The 15,868-nt window shown below is 35.3% G+C and overlaps 1 protein-coding gene across 1 annotated transcript in view; it reads left to right on the forward strand.

Moving 5' to 3' along the window:
* Nucleotides 1-15,868, forward strand: part of plxna3 (plexin A3) — a 174,232-nt gene that overhangs the window by 53,326 nt on the left and 105,038 nt on the right. The window contains exon 4 of the mRNA XM_058784778.1: nt 10,979-11,119. Within this exon, the coding sequence (XP_058640761.1) occupies nt 10,979-11,119 (141 nt within the window). The remainder of the gene's footprint in view (nt 1-10,978; nt 11,120-15,868) is intronic.

Raw genomic sequence — 15,868 nt, forward strand, 5'->3', positions numbered from 1 at the left:
GCAGATAAGAGTAAACATTTGTTTTGAGTAAAAATAAGTAGCATTGTACTTTTTTTATATTTTACATTTTTCTCTGTCTCTCATCAGGGTAATCTTACTCCATTGTTATGATTTTGGGAGAAAATTTTAATTTAATGATGTTCAGCCAAAAGATTTAGATGGAATTGTATACATGTCGTCATATATAACTGAGATATTTAATTTTGGACTTTTGTTCGGCATTTTTGTTTGATATCAAACTTTTTTGCATGTCAAAAGATCCTTTTGACATAAAAATAAAGGTTTTAGCATTAAAAATGCTAACTGTTGTTTGCATCTTAATCACAGGCAGATCTTTTGAAATATATGGCCATGTGACCAAAATGACCTACAGATCATTTCTAGGTTAACGTGGCGACACATCTCAGCTCTCTCTCCCTGCAGCAGGTCCTAGAGTCTCTCTCTCTCTCTCTCCTGTAGGATGAGAGGTGAGTTTGCTGATGCTCCCTTGGCAGGTATCCAGCACCTGAGCAGCAGGTCCGCAGTGATCAGAGAAGCCTGACTGGTCTCTGGCCCATGACAAGCGTGTGAGAGAAGTAACATTCCTGTCTACACTCGTTCTGCTCAGTGTGACAGCCCATGAGATGCCTGAACCCAAATCCCAAATCCCTGCTTCTGCTGCCAGCACGTCCCACCTGTGCACCTGCAGGGATTTACAAAATCACCGCATTTCAGATGCTGCCTCTGCCTTTTGTTTTTAATTCAGCCATTTGTTTTGGTGTCTGTTTTTCGGAGAGATAGGGAGAATAATTGGATAGGAACGAGAAGAATGCCGGGTCCAAAATGAGCTTTCTGCCATGCCATTGAGAGAATTTGTGAGATTTATAAACTAAGTGTTTCATACAGGCTATGAAACAAAATTTAGCATTATTATTATTATTATTATTATTATTATTTTTTAAATATTTACAATAGAATTGAGCAATTTTTTCATGAAGCATATTCAAATAAGTTTTAGAGATAGCCGAGTGAATATTTAGTGACTATATAATGCTTATGCAATAATAATAATAATAATAATAATAATAATGATTATTATTATTATTATTATTATTATCATCATCATTATTATTATTATGGACCTTTTTATGAACACCTGAGTCAGGAGTAAACTAGAGTAAACATTTGCTTTGATTAAATAAAAATATAAATGCATAATAATAATAATAGTCATACTAAAAATATTATTAATATTATTAGTGATGGTAATGAAAATAATTTAAAAAATAATAATAAGAAAAACAACACTAAGTGGCAAACGAGTAAAAATGTTTTGAGTAAAGTAAATACAAAATATTGTTGCTATTTATTATTATTATTATTATTATTATTATTATTATTATTATTATTTTTTTTGTTGTTGTTATTAATAATAACACTGAACAGAAGTAAACAAGAGTAAATAATTGCTACAAGTAAATAAAAATATAAGGAAATACATAATAAATAGTAATAGTAATAATAATGTTGTTATTATTAAGGATTAATAATAATAATAATATGAACACTAAGTGGCAAACGAATAAAAATATGCTTTGAGTAAAACAAAAATATAAAGAGTACATTGTAATGTTGTTGATGTTGTTTATAATAATAATAGTAATAATAATATATATTTTATAGATTATATGAACGCTTTATAAAATAAGTAATTACAAAAAATATTATTAGTTGTTGTTGTTGTTGTTGATGTTGTTTTATGTACTCATCAAAAGTTTCCTCACGTTTTGCTCTGGAGGCTTTCAAATTAAGTGCGCTTTTATTTTGCTGTTCTCAATTTTGTTCTTAAATTAGGATTTAACATTTAATAAAGGTTTCAAATGAATAAAACACCTAATGCTGCATCGATCCTATTGCATTTTCCCCAAAATGTGGGGGAAGTCATTTTGGGTGAGTGGGCTGTAATTTACTTCGTACGGATATCCGAAACCAGCACTAAATGGTAATTGAAAGTTTGTTCCTGATAAAAACATTCCAGCGATGGTGAGCTTGTAATTTGGGCATTATACAGCGGCTGGTATACATGACTGAATCTGAGTAATTGCTGTTTGAGTGAAACTAGGCGCTGGTGGAGGGTGAAGGGCGTCAAAGGACATGTAGTCGCTCCGCACAAGACTAAGTTTCCCACACCACAGCATTCCTTACCCATAATGCCTTTCTGTGTGCATTTTTGAAAGCATTAAGTGCTATGGATCATGTGACCTTTTAAAACTAAACTGTGCGCAGACACTGGAGTTCAGAGGTCAGGACAGGTCAAAGGTCATGGAATGCGGTAGAAAGTGCCCGCAGCTGCAGAGGACGAGGGTGTTGATAGTTTAGTTGCTCGTATTAGTTAGGATAGAGTGAGACAAAGCAGGTGTTGATGGCGTAAACTCTGTCAGCGATGCCGTCTCCGCAAACAGCCAGATCTGACGAAACGGGATAAGGACTCTAATTGAATTACAGACCCTTTGTTCGGTTCCTGGGGTGCAATGCTTTTGTCTCCTTCGCTCTCTTAAGAGGATGAATTTGCTGCTTGAGGATTTTGACCTCATTTTCTGAGACAGTGGAGGGCTTTCTTCATTACTGGGGTGCTCATGTAAAATAGATCTGGCTCAATGCGGAATCGGAGACCCTTTTTAAAGGCTAGAGTGAACCCGAAGAGGTTGAAGATGGGGCGGATGTAATGTAAAAGCAACAGTGTAATATCCCATCATTCCTCTCTTGACACGGGAGGGCAAAATATATCTCATTTACCTCCGTAATCCCCTTTAACTGTGGCGTGTGGAGAGCCGTGACAGTTCCCTGGGAACAGCAGTATCCAGTGGAAGTGGCGTTTGGTTGAAGGTGTAATATGTGTTATTTGTTTAAAGGAATATTGCATCCAAAAATGGATACAGACTTTCTTTCTTACATTAAACACGAGGAGGCGTTTTGAATGCCTCAAGGATACAAAAGCACCATGAAAGTAACTTAGCTATGCTTGATTCATTATTGAATCATCAGTGAATCAGTGATTCATTCATGCAGCGAACAGATCTGTTTTTTTGAGGTTACTTCTGTGACTTAATCCAGTTGAGCCAGTTGTCCACGTGATTATAAGCAAAGTCTACAAAAATGCTGGTCTGTACCTCACTATTGTAATAGCGCATGAGTCGTATGGACTACTTTTATTTACTACTTTTGCCTTATACTGTATATGAACCTTGAAAGCTTCAGTCCCTATTCATAACTGTGTATACAAGTCATTATTGCTATAATAGGACACTAGGAATTTAGCATTAAACCTTTTTGTTTTTTATGTTTGTTTACATGATGTTTAAAATATTATTTTATGTTTTCAATAATAATAGTTGTTGTTTTGATAAATTAGTATTAGTATTATTTTATTACAATTGTTATTATCAATGCATTTGATTAGTATTTTTTTAATAAAGTAGTAATAGAAGAAATATTATATTTTTATTGTTTTATAATTGTTTTAAAATTTTAAATTAGCTCAACTTTTTTTTTTACAGTGTGTGTGTGGCATTTTAACGAGTACGAGTACAGGAGCTCAGTATCGGGCCAGATATCGGTATCGGTGCATCCCTAATTATTATAGTAAAATGCATTGGATTTCAAGAAAGTGGAGTTGCTTTTTATTATTTTATAAATGCATTTTATTGATGTATTATATATTATTTATTAAAAATAAGTATAGAAATTTAGTATTTCTTATTCTTGTTTTATCAATTTTTTTTTGTTGATTTTTTTAAAACTATATATTATGATAATTTATGATGAAAACAATAGCTATTATTATTATTATTATTATTATTATTGTTAAGTTATTTCAGGAGAGTGGAGTTGCTTTTTATTGTTTTATAATTGCATTTGGTAACACTTTAGAATAGGGAACACTTATTAACTATTAACTACGACTTTTCCCTCAATAAACTCCTAATTTGTTGCTTATTAATAGTTAGTAAGGTAGTTGTTAAGTTTAGGTATTGGGTAGGATTAGGGATGTAGAATAAGGTCATGTAGAATAAGGCATTAATATGTGCTTAATTACTACTAATAAATGGCTAATATTCTATTAATATGCATGCTAATTAGCAACTAGTTAAGAGACCCTAAAATAAAGTGATACCATGCATTTTATTGATTTACAATATTATTTATTGGTTTTGTTTTATAGTTGATTATTTTAACAAACACATTCTTATTGTTGTTATTATTATTAATGTGATGTTTTTATTGTATATGAAGCAGAACAAAACAATACAAAAAACAATTACAATTCAGACAATAGGCGTAGAATATACAGTAGTAAAGTGCATTAGATTTGAAAATCAATACAGTAGAGGTGTTTTCTGCTTTTGTTTACCATCATGGTTTTACTGTCTGTAAATCCAGATGAAGCAATGCTTGCTATTAATTGTAATGTATATTCTGGTTCAAACTTCTTTTAAATGTGTCTCAGAGATGCAGTATTTGCACAGATCAGGAGTTTATCTACTGCTGTCGTGTCTTTTGGATTCTTGCTGTGTTACTATTATAATATTCCATGTTCAAAAGAAAACAAAGTAACATTAAACTGGGATGTCTGGTTCTTTCGCTCAGTAGAATAACATAACTTTTGTGCTATGAATCATTCGTCCAAGCCAATAAAAACATAAACCTTGCTGTGGATTAAATGAAAACCCATTTTAAATAAGACCACATGTTAACAGCTTGTGCCATTATCAACAAGCTGATGTTTATGTGCTGTACATGGGAGTTTCCAGCGTGCTTATTTATTTGCGAGTTAGTTATTTTTGTTGATTGTAGAGCGCATCTGTCTCGTATCATTTCTGTGTGGCCGTCTTTCAGGATCTACGCTGAAATACTGTGTTTTACGAGGATCAGTCTGTATTTGGGATTGTCACATCGTTGTATGTTGTCATTACAATGTGATTGAGTTTTCAGACCGTCCTCTTCTGTTTTACAAAATCCAATTTTATCCTGCGATCTATCACTCCGCTGTGTCTTTCACTCTTTTCTCTCACTGTTTCTTCTCTCTTCTCACTCTTTGATGTGAGTGATAAATGAAGCTCTGGTGGGCCGCCCCTCCTCCCCGTATGTCAGTGGTGTTAGTCAACAGCATGTCTCTCACACCCTCTCCGTGTCTCATTCATTCATACACACGTTAGTTGTTGTATTTTAGTTTATAGCTTTTTCCTCTCTCTGTTCAATGGCATTTTCAGTTTTAAAGCAAATACTCTGCGGAGGCTGAAAGCTGTGCACTGCAGAGTGGATGGTAAAGATTATGGCATCTCAAAAATTCAGTTTGATCCTTTTTATATATATTATTTTGCTTTTGAGGCTGTAGCTCTTAAACTTTGGAACACTTTTCCCATGGACTGAAGATCAGTGGACATTTTTAAAAACATGCTGAAGACTCATCTGTTTAGACCTGCTTTTGTTTTGTTTGATTATTATTATTTTTTTTTTTTTTTTTGGTTTTTCTATTTTATTGCGAAACACTTTGTGACATCAAAGTGTGACATCTATATAAATAAGTTTTAATTATGTATTTTTTCACATCTTTGTTACATTTACTTGGCCATGTATGTATGTATGTATGTATGTATGTATGTAGTATTCAATTAGTAAAGTATAAAGTAGTAAAGCTTAATAAAGTAGTAAAGTTGTAATATTGTAATAAAAATAAATTGGCACAAATCGTATCTGAATATATATATATATATATATACACAGTGGGGCAAAAAGTATTTAGTCAGCCACCAATTGTGCAAGTTCTCCCACTTAAAAAGATGAGAGAGGCCTGTAATTTTCATCATAGGTATACCTCAACTATGAGAGACAAAATGAGAAAAAAATCCAGAAAATCACATTGTAGGATTTTTAAAGAATTTATTTGCAAATTATGGTGGAAAATAAGTATTTGGTCAATAACAAAATTTCATCTCAATACTTTGTTATATACCCTTTGTTGGCAATGACAGAGGTCAAACGTTTTCTGTAAGTCTTCACACACTGTTGCTGGTATTTTGGCCCATTCCTCCATGCAGATCTCCTCTAGAGCAGTAATGTTTTGGGGCTGTCGCTGGGCAACACGGACTTTCAACTCCCTCAAAGATTTTCGATGGGGTTGAGATCTGGAGACTGGCTAGGCCACTCCAGGACCTTGAAATGCTTCTTCACGAAGCCACTCCTTCGTTCGGGCGGTGTGTTTGGGATCATTGTCATGCTGAAAGACCCAGCCACGTTTCATCTTCAATGCCCTTGCTGATGGAAGGAGGTTTTCACTCAAAATCTCACGATACATGGCCCCATTCATTCTTTCGTTTACACGGATCAGTCGTCCTGGTCCCTTTGCAGAAAAACAGCCCCAAAGCATGATGTTTCCACCCCCATGCTTCACAGTAGGTATGGTGTTCTTTGGATGCAACTCAGCATTCTTTGAGTTTTTACCAAAAAGTTCTATTTTGGTTTCATCTGACATTCTCCCAATCCTCTTCTGGATCATCCAAATGCTCTCTAGCAAACTTCAGACGGGCCGGACATGTACTGGCTTAAGCAGGGGGACACGTCTGGCACTGCAGGATTTGAGTCCCTGGCATCGCAGTGTGTTACTGATGGTAGCCTTTGTTACTTTGGTCCCAGCTCTCTGCAGGTCATTCACTAGGTCCCCCCGTGTGGTTCTGGGATTTTTGCTGATTTTTGATTTTCTTCACACCAAGCTGCTTACCTATTGCAGATTCAGTCTTCCCAGCCTGGTGCAGGTCTACAGTTTTGTTTCTGGTGTCCTTGCTCTTTGGTCTTGGCCATGGTGGAGTTTGGAGTTGGACTGTTTGAGGTTGTGGACAGGTGTCTTTTATACTGACAACGAGTTCAAACAGATGCCATTAATACAGGTAACGAGTGGAGGACAGAGGAGCCTCTTAAAGAAGAAGTTACAGGTCTGTGAGAGCCAGAAATCTTGCTTGTTTGTAGGTGACCAAATACTTATTTTACCGAGGAATTTACCAATTAATTCTTTAAAAATCCTACAATGTGATTTTCTGGATTTTTGTCTCTCATAGTTGAGGTATACCTATGATGAAAATTACAGGCCTCTCTCATCTTTTTAAGTTGGAGAACTTGCACAATTGGTGGCTGACTAAATACTAATATATATATAGCTTCAGTATTTTCTTCAAAACATTAAAGTATATTTCATCAAATTTCACTTTTTCATTTATTATATATTTTTATATATTCCTATAATATATTTTATATATTTCAAGTTTTACCTTTTAAGGTTTTTGTTAATACTAATAACCAGATCTATTGTGGTCTATCAAAATGCAATTTTGTAAAATTGTAGCTGATTGTTGTTGAATGAATTATAAAGAATTAGAGGCTCTTGTCATCTTGTGTCCTTGCAGAAATAATCTAGTTGTTGGAAGATGAATCCAGTGAACAAAAAAAAAAGAACATCTTTCTGTACAGTACTCTGGAAGAGTGAGAGCGAACAAGAGCGAGAGAGATGGGAAATGAATCCAGCTCCACTTAAGAGCTTCATTCACCCAGTCCTTGAAGCGCGGGCCCTCACAAGGACTTCAGATCGATAAAAAACAAGCACCCAAATGAGCAAAAAAATGACCCCCTCTTCCACTTTCTCCCGCTGTAGTAATTCTCTCATTCTCTTTGCCCCCTTTGTGATCGATGAGGGAAAAATTGGGCTATGATCAAACCCGTCAGTCTTCCGGTCGCTCACCGCAGCGCAGGGGTACGACTCCGGCAGGTTAATTAATAGATGGATAGGCAGGCGCTGCTACCCCGGCATCATTTGAGCGACGGAGAGACGGAGGGGGGAAGGTAATATTTATCTAAATTCCAATTACCCTCATCTGGGGCGTTTGATGTTGTCGCGGGGTCAGCTCTCGGCAGGCAGAGCAAGCACTCTGCATTTCAAACACTCAAGTGCGCCGAGAGGACATCCCCGCCTAGGGAGAAGAGTACACATCTTAAAACGTGCCCTTCTGAAAGCCATTTAAGTTCACCACTGAATTTTTTTTTTTTCTTTTAGACAGGCAGAAAAGTGCACCTGATTGCAGGGCAGCGCTCGCCCAGTCTGAATGCTGCTGGTATTTTTGTACCCCATCGTCCCCGTTCGCCGACTATCAAGAGATATCTGTGGGATTTTCAGTGTCATTTTGGCTAAAAGACCCCAGAACAATCAATGCTACGGCTGTTCATTCCTCTAATCCAGTGTAAAAGTTCCTTCACTCTTCCATTTTCCACCCCTGCGTTAGTGTTGATGGATGGAAGCTGTAGTTAGGCAGAAAGAGCTCTGGGTGCTTGGCATGAAGTTTGTTTAGTTTGTGGCGGAAGATAATTTTTCCTCTTGAGGTTTAAAATTTTATTATAAATTTTTTTAGCTCACTGTGACACATTTAATCTAGTTATACACCAATCTGTCAATATTTGGCTATTTTGAGATTATCGACATTAGCAGATGACCATCTGATTAGCAATGCTGCAGTGATCATTGTGCATAGTTTAATTTAAAAAAAAGAAATGCTTTTAGGTAATTTTGAATGCATATTGTGATTTTGTTTTTAAAATTATTTCTTTTATCAAATTTTTATCTTAATTATATTTATTTATTTATATATTATATTAATTACTTTTGAGTCTTTCAATTGAATTAGACAAATATGATAAAATTTGAAAGTAAGAAAAAATAAGATTCACTAAAAATATTTAAGAATTTTTAATAAATAGTGTGTGTGTGTGTGATCTGAAACTGAGATTTTACATTAAAAAATTTTGTCATAAATGCAGTTTATGACACAGATGCTGCTAGAATATTTTCTCAGCATATGGATTTGTTTAAGAGATTTTGCAGGAAGAGTTTGACCAGTGTAGATGTTCTATAAACGAAGCTCAACATGACTGTTGTTATTTTTTCCCTGTCAGATCATCAGCCCCTATCAGACACTGAGCAGCATCCGCTGTTTAAACTAGCTCTAAATTTGGTTCTCTTTGTGATGTTCTCTTCCATAAATCTGAACCTGTAAGACTTTCTTGAACACTTTTTTTTTTTTTTATGACCTTCAATGCGGTTCACTGATGATTGGGCCCTACTGTCTTTCATAACAGCTTCTTTTCTGTTTTCACTGAAGAAAAACTCATACAGGTTGACATGGGGGTTAGTTAACTATGTGTTAAGTTGATTTTTATTTTTGGGTGAACTGTCCCTTTAAGTGTATTCGAATCAATTATATTGTGAACGATACACGCCGTCTCTCTTTTTCCACTGAACTGCTTTCTACTTTCACGAATTGATCCGATTCCACGAGGGTATCGCAAAACCTGGCGGCTGGTGTTAAACCAATCCATTTAAACGAGGGAACTCTGTAGCAGAAAGCTGCGAAAAACGACACTACAGCTGGTGGCGCATGAATTGACGAATCGCAGACAGAGTCCGTCGTGTTTCTAGGCCTTCTGTCCTGCTGCCCGGGGAGACGTGGGCTCCGACTTGGCCGGCGATATGTGACACCCAATATGGCAGCCTTCGACTAATTGATGCCACCTTGTCAACCCTAATTACTGCAACTGCTGCAACGAGGAGGCAGCTAATTAACAGACTAACGATGTTTGTCACTTCAGACCGACCCAGATATTTAGGAGACGGCCCAAGTCCGCTGCCAATGCATCTGTTTCGGGTGTTTTTTTTCTACCTTGCACCTTCTTTCGCTGCTTCTTGTTATTTTGATCTCTATGCCGTATCCCAAATGGCATTTCGTACCTTTTCGGTGGGAATTTAGTTTACTTACAGCCTGGTTTCAATCTCCTATCACATTGCCGTCAGAATTGATTAGGACAGAGGCACGTGCTGATGTTCCGTGGGTAGGGAAATAGGTGAGCTCTCTGACTTTAAATGTGGTTGTCAGCCGCTCTCTGTGATTTTTTTTTTTTTTTTTCTTCTCCTCAGTCGTCACTTCAAAGATGTTTTGAATTTGACATATTTAGAGCTCGCTTTTTACCCAGCAAGCTCAACTACACTAATTATCAGTGTGAGGAAACAGAGGAGTCGCTAATGATGAGGCAGTGGGGGTTCGAGTGTGTGTGTGTGTGTGTGTGTGTGTGTTGTTAAAATGTAATTGATTTTTATCGCACATCTGATCAGATGCTGTAATCTCTCTCTGCTGCCGGCCCGCGTTTGCTCAAAGTTCTGCGTTCGTTTTCTAGGTCAGCCGAAGAATTCTGCATTCATGAGGAAAATTATAATACTGTGTGTGTCAGTAATAATCAGATGTGTAAGTGATGATATGCCGCCAACAAAAAACACTATGAGCGGTAAAGTCACGGTAAAATACCTGGAATTTAAAATCAAACGCTATGAAAATGCAGTCTGAGAATATTTTGACGTTTTTTTGTGATCTAAGTATGGTTATGTTCAGAAATAATGTAAGGTGGGACTTGATTTTATTTTTTTACGTTTACATTGTCATTTAGCAGATGCTTTTATCCAAATCGACTTACAAATGAGGACAATGGAAGCAATTTGTTTCGATTTGAAAAGTGGGCGGGTGCATAACAAAATACAGTCAGGTGATTGGATGAGAGAGTCTCACTGAAAATAAAAGGCGGTGAAACAAATTTCAGTCAGAAATTGCTAGTAAATTTCACTTACTACAAAGTAACAGTGAATTAAACATGGAATATTGAAGTAGAAAGACTAAAATTGTATTTTCTTTTAAAACATACTCTATTAAGCATGGTTTTATTTAAGACTTTGAAAAATCAGTGTAGGAAGTACGGAAATGTTGTTTTGTGTTAATGAACGATTACAAAGACAAACTTTTTTTATACACTGAGGGATCGTTCACAATAAGATTTCGTAATGTGCAATATGGAAGTAAAGAAGAACAGTTTGATTCCATGTTGAATTGAACTCAATCTTTTGTTTTGTTTTCAGATTCGAGTGGATGGTATACCGCCGCCTTCGGAGAACGCTCTGCTGTATGAGACGGTCACTGTCGTGGAGGGAAGCCCGATTCTCCGTGACATGGTGTTCAGTCCTGATTATCAGTACATCTATCTGCTGAGCGACAAACAGGTGAGAAAGTGAACGATTCTGATGAGATGAAGAGACTAATACCAGGAAAAATATGTGCATGTCTACTGGACAGACTTTTCTCTTTTAGACAGCTCTTTCTTTGTTTTCGTTTATCGGGGATAATCCAAAATAGGAATTTTGGCTGATTCTGATAGCCGGTCTTTATCTTATTTGGCCGATAATGATTTTTCGCAATTGGTTGTTTGCACATGACGTCATTGCTGTGGCGCGAAATGCAGCTGGAGGGCAGGAAGTGATTTGTCTCCATAGGAATCAGTAGCAGAAAATCAAGATGCTTGTGTTTTGCGTTGTTTATGAATGCTCAAATCGGTCAAACAGAGAAAACACAAGGAGCTTTTATCGTGTATGAAAAGGTGTTGTTCATAAGAGGGGAAAAGTCAAGAAATTGACCGAAAAACGCAGGAAAAAGTGGCTTGTAAACCTGCGTCTGCAGTCGGGAGGAGCCAAGTCGGATAATGCTCGTGCGTGCAAATGGTTAATATAAGATATATTAATACAGATATAAATGGATATTCTAGGGCTGCCAACTCTCAAGCATTCAGCGTGAGACAGTCAGAATTCACTCAATGCTAAATGCCACACGTAGACACGGTTATGTCTTTATTAATATCTTGATATCTTATATTAACCATTTGCACGCACGAGCATTATCCGACTCGGCTCCTCCCGACTGCAGACGCAGGTTTACAGACCACTTTTTCCTGCGTCTTTCGGGCAATTTCTTGACTTTTCCCTTCTTATGAACAACACCTTTTCATACACGATAAAAGCTCCTTGTGTTTTCTCCGTTTGCCCTATTTGAGCAACGCAAAACACAGGCATTTGGAGTTTCTTCTACTGATTCCTGTGGAGAAAAATCACTTCCTGCCCTCCAGCTGCATTTCGCGCCTCATCAGAATCACATGATTGCAAACAACCTATATACAGTACAGAAAAAAAATTTTGAGAAAAAATAAGGAACAAATCTGCTTGCAATATCTGCCAAAACAGACTATTTAAAAAATATACAATACTGTTCAAAAGTTTTGATAAGAAATTAATACTGTTGCTCAGCAAAGATGCATTAAATGGATCCAATGTGACAGTTAAGTTTTTTATAATGTTACAAAAGATTTCTGTTTAAAATAAATGCTTTGCTTTTGAACATCAAAAAATCCTGAAACAAATCTCGCAATTGTTCCACTAAAAATATTAAGCAGTGCAACTGTTTATATGAATAATTTATACAATTCTAAATATATTCCAATAGAAAACAGTTATTTTTAATAATAATTCCACAATATTACTTTTTTTACTTACTTGTAAATACGGCTTTGGTAAGCATAAGAGACTTCTTTAAAAAACAAAAGTAATAAAATCTTACAGATCCCAAACTTTTAAACAATACTACATACTGTGTTTACCAAAATATTATGCATCATTTAATAATCATCTTTTTCAGTCCTGAACTTTGTTTCAAAAATCTGTGACCAGTAGTGAAAAAGACAAAAAAAAAAAAAAAAAAACCTTACTAAAAAATTATATATTTTCAGCATAACAATTTCAATAACAGCATAACAATGCTGTCATAATGTCTCAAAATGTTTATACAGTTGTTTTTTTTTTTTTTTTTTTTAAATCCTACAACCAAGTTCCAAGTCTTCCAAGTTTAAGTTTGATTTTGGATCCCAGATTTTCCATGTGGACTTTTGCGGCCCTCTGTATTGTTCTTGATTTTATCGCTTGTCGTTTGCTGTTAATTTTTTCATAAAGCCAGCAAAAACATTTACGGTATGCGGTGAGGACAGAATAAAGGCACATTTGTGCGGAGGGACGCTTTTGTCTTAAGACCCGAACCAGAATCTCAGATATGTTGTTTTAACATCTGCGAGACAGGAAAACAGAATATGAAACGCCGGTTCACGACTCTGAATGGGAGCCCCAGCTGCTTGGCCCTAATAAGAAATGGTGGGGAAGCATTTCCATCCAGCGCCGAGCGGAATAACAGCCCTTCCCATAATGCTCCATTATACAGCCGGAGGAGAGGAAGGATACGTCGAGGTTCCTCAGCAGCTGAACAGACGGAGAGACACTCTCGTACAGTACAGCTGTAGCTTTTTCTTCATTTTCTTCTCTTTCTCCTCTTTTCAATGCTCGTTTCTTTCCTTCGGAGAAAGAAATTTGTTGTCTTTGTGCATTTTTTGAAAGACCCCATTTTTTTGTGTGCGTTTCCTTGAGAAAGATGGAGTTCAAGTGACGCACGGAAAACATAACCGTCTTTGAGAGAGCCGAACGAAGCCTCAGTCCTCAGTACAAGGATATTTTTAAATCCTTATCAGTACTATTCAGAAAAATAACATGATAAAATGTTCTCGCGCTCCAGGCGTTGTAGAGCGGTGTAGGCAGGAATTAGCCATGCAGATAGCGGTATTAATTTCACCCGCGTTACGCTTGAAGGTAAAGCAGCTCAATGATGTGTGCGATGACATCATCTTTATGATATCATGGATAAATATAGATATATGGATGTTTCTTCAACTCCTTCTTTCAACTACTCCTCTTTTTAATTAAAACTTTACAGTTTTTAGCTGTTTATTTTTAATTAGTTTTAATTTATTACCTTACTGACATGTCACATTTAAGGTATTAATGTTTAATTATAAAAGCTGCTAATAAAAATTAAAAATGTTTTGTTTGTATAGTTTTTGTTGTATTGTGATTGTCCCCAGACACATACTTCAACCTTAAACTGTGACAGTCTGTTGACATTAATTAAAATGTATTTATTTATTTATTAATGTCACGAGTGTGAAATAAGCCATTTCAGTATTTATTGTGGGGAAATTATGTATACATATATTAAATATATAAATTTTTTTAAAGTAAAATTATCTAAAAATTAAAAACAGGGAAAATTATGTATACTTTTATTTAATAAAAAGTATGTATACATCTGTATCTATTAATCAGTCGTTTTTAACGCTATTATGAAGTAAACAAAGTGAAATAACAATTGCAGTATTTGTTGCAGTATTTTATATATATATATATATATATATATAATATATACACACACACACAAGTATAAGTAAAAACAAAGTTATTTATATATTCATTTTATTATATTAATTAGATGTATATTATTATATAATATTACTATTATTAAATCACTTGAAAACAGCATATTTGAATTTTGCCTTATTTGCAATCAAGCTATCCTTTGGTCAAGTAATGCAAAAATGTTGTAAATATTATTTAATATTGTGCATTTAGGATTTATAAAATGCTAGCAATGAAATTAGCCTTTGTAAGACAAATGAGTCTGCAGTTTAACTAAATGTTTATCATCATTTCCACTTCAAATTAAATTGATTTGTAAACTTAAACTTGTTTTGCAATTTGAAAATTGCAGATTTGGTCCTTTTGCGTGTATATTTACTACTAGATGCTGTTACTAAAGAAATGAAAATAGTGTGAATAAAGTGTTTTATTTTCTTTGTAAGTCTTCTAGTTGAAGAAACACCCATATGCATTAGCTCAAGGCATCATCTGGAGTGTTGTCTCTCCGTTCAGCTCGGTTCTGGACGGTTCCCAGAGTTTCAGGGAGGCACTGTAAACACGAGTGTGGAACTAGATTAATAGCGTCTCCCTCTTTCACTGTCACACTCCCACAAAAGACTCACTCATGTGTTAAAGCTCCGCCGCTGAACTCCAAACATCGATATTTGTGTTAAGAACTGAAGGGATGTTCTTCACGTTAAAGCTTCAGACGGCCCTCAACTGATTGATCAGGCCTCGTGCTGATTAAAAGCTTTTCTCTATGCTGAGATCATAAACGGATAGATTGAGTGTATTAATCTGAAAACACCAGCCAAGGGGTTGAACTGGGCTTTACTTGAAGAGATTGAGCATTCATGACTCCAGACCTACTCCGAATGATTGCTTCTCATCATGACGTGTCAAATGTCACTAATTATGAGACGGAAAAGCAGATATCAACTGAAAACGAATTTTTTTTTTTTAAATTCACCCATAACCGCTTTAGTACCTCACTGCAGCAAACTGTTGTACTGTGTAGGATTTTTTTTTTGCAGATTACAACTTTCTATTTTTTTCTTTTTTATTACTTTTTATTTATTCATGTTGTCCTTTGAAAATCACATCAAAGTTGAACGTGCAATTTTTGTTTTTATGTACTTTTTATGTCTGGATTTTATTATTTTGTGATGGTCCCAAACAAATCCATTGTTACTGATATTAACTAAATATTAATATTATTTTTTAAAGCTATCATGATCTCAACAAAGAGTGAAATAACAAGCCATTTCAATATTTGTTCATAATTGAAAATTATGTATATATTTTTGTTACTTTTTTTTTTTTTTTTTTTTTTTCACAGACAAATTCTAAAATAATATTTAAAATTTAAATGTTACACAAAAAAAAATAATTTAATTTTGCCCCATTTTCTGTCAAGCTGTTCTGATAATCAGAATTGTTGTGTGGGATTTATTTCCAAATTTTTGGCTTTAAAATCTTTCATAAAGATGTTGCAACTTGCTCCATCTCTGAAATGGCTTTCCGATGTCACGAGTCCCTCTTACTATGAACTCCTATAAGAACCTAGCTCAAATCCACATGGATAAGAGTCCAGTTCAACATTTTTCTCATGTAAAGGCCATTCATTTATTTACATCTGGTATTAATGTATTTCCATTGAGCAATTATGCTTTTTTATTTAATTTTTAT

The sequence above is a fragment of the Onychostoma macrolepis genome, chromosome 08, assembly GCF_012432095.1.
Source record: "Onychostoma macrolepis isolate SWU-2019 chromosome 08, ASM1243209v1, whole genome shotgun sequence".
Lineage (NCBI taxonomy): Eukaryota > Metazoa > Chordata > Actinopteri > Cypriniformes > Cyprinidae > Onychostoma > Onychostoma macrolepis.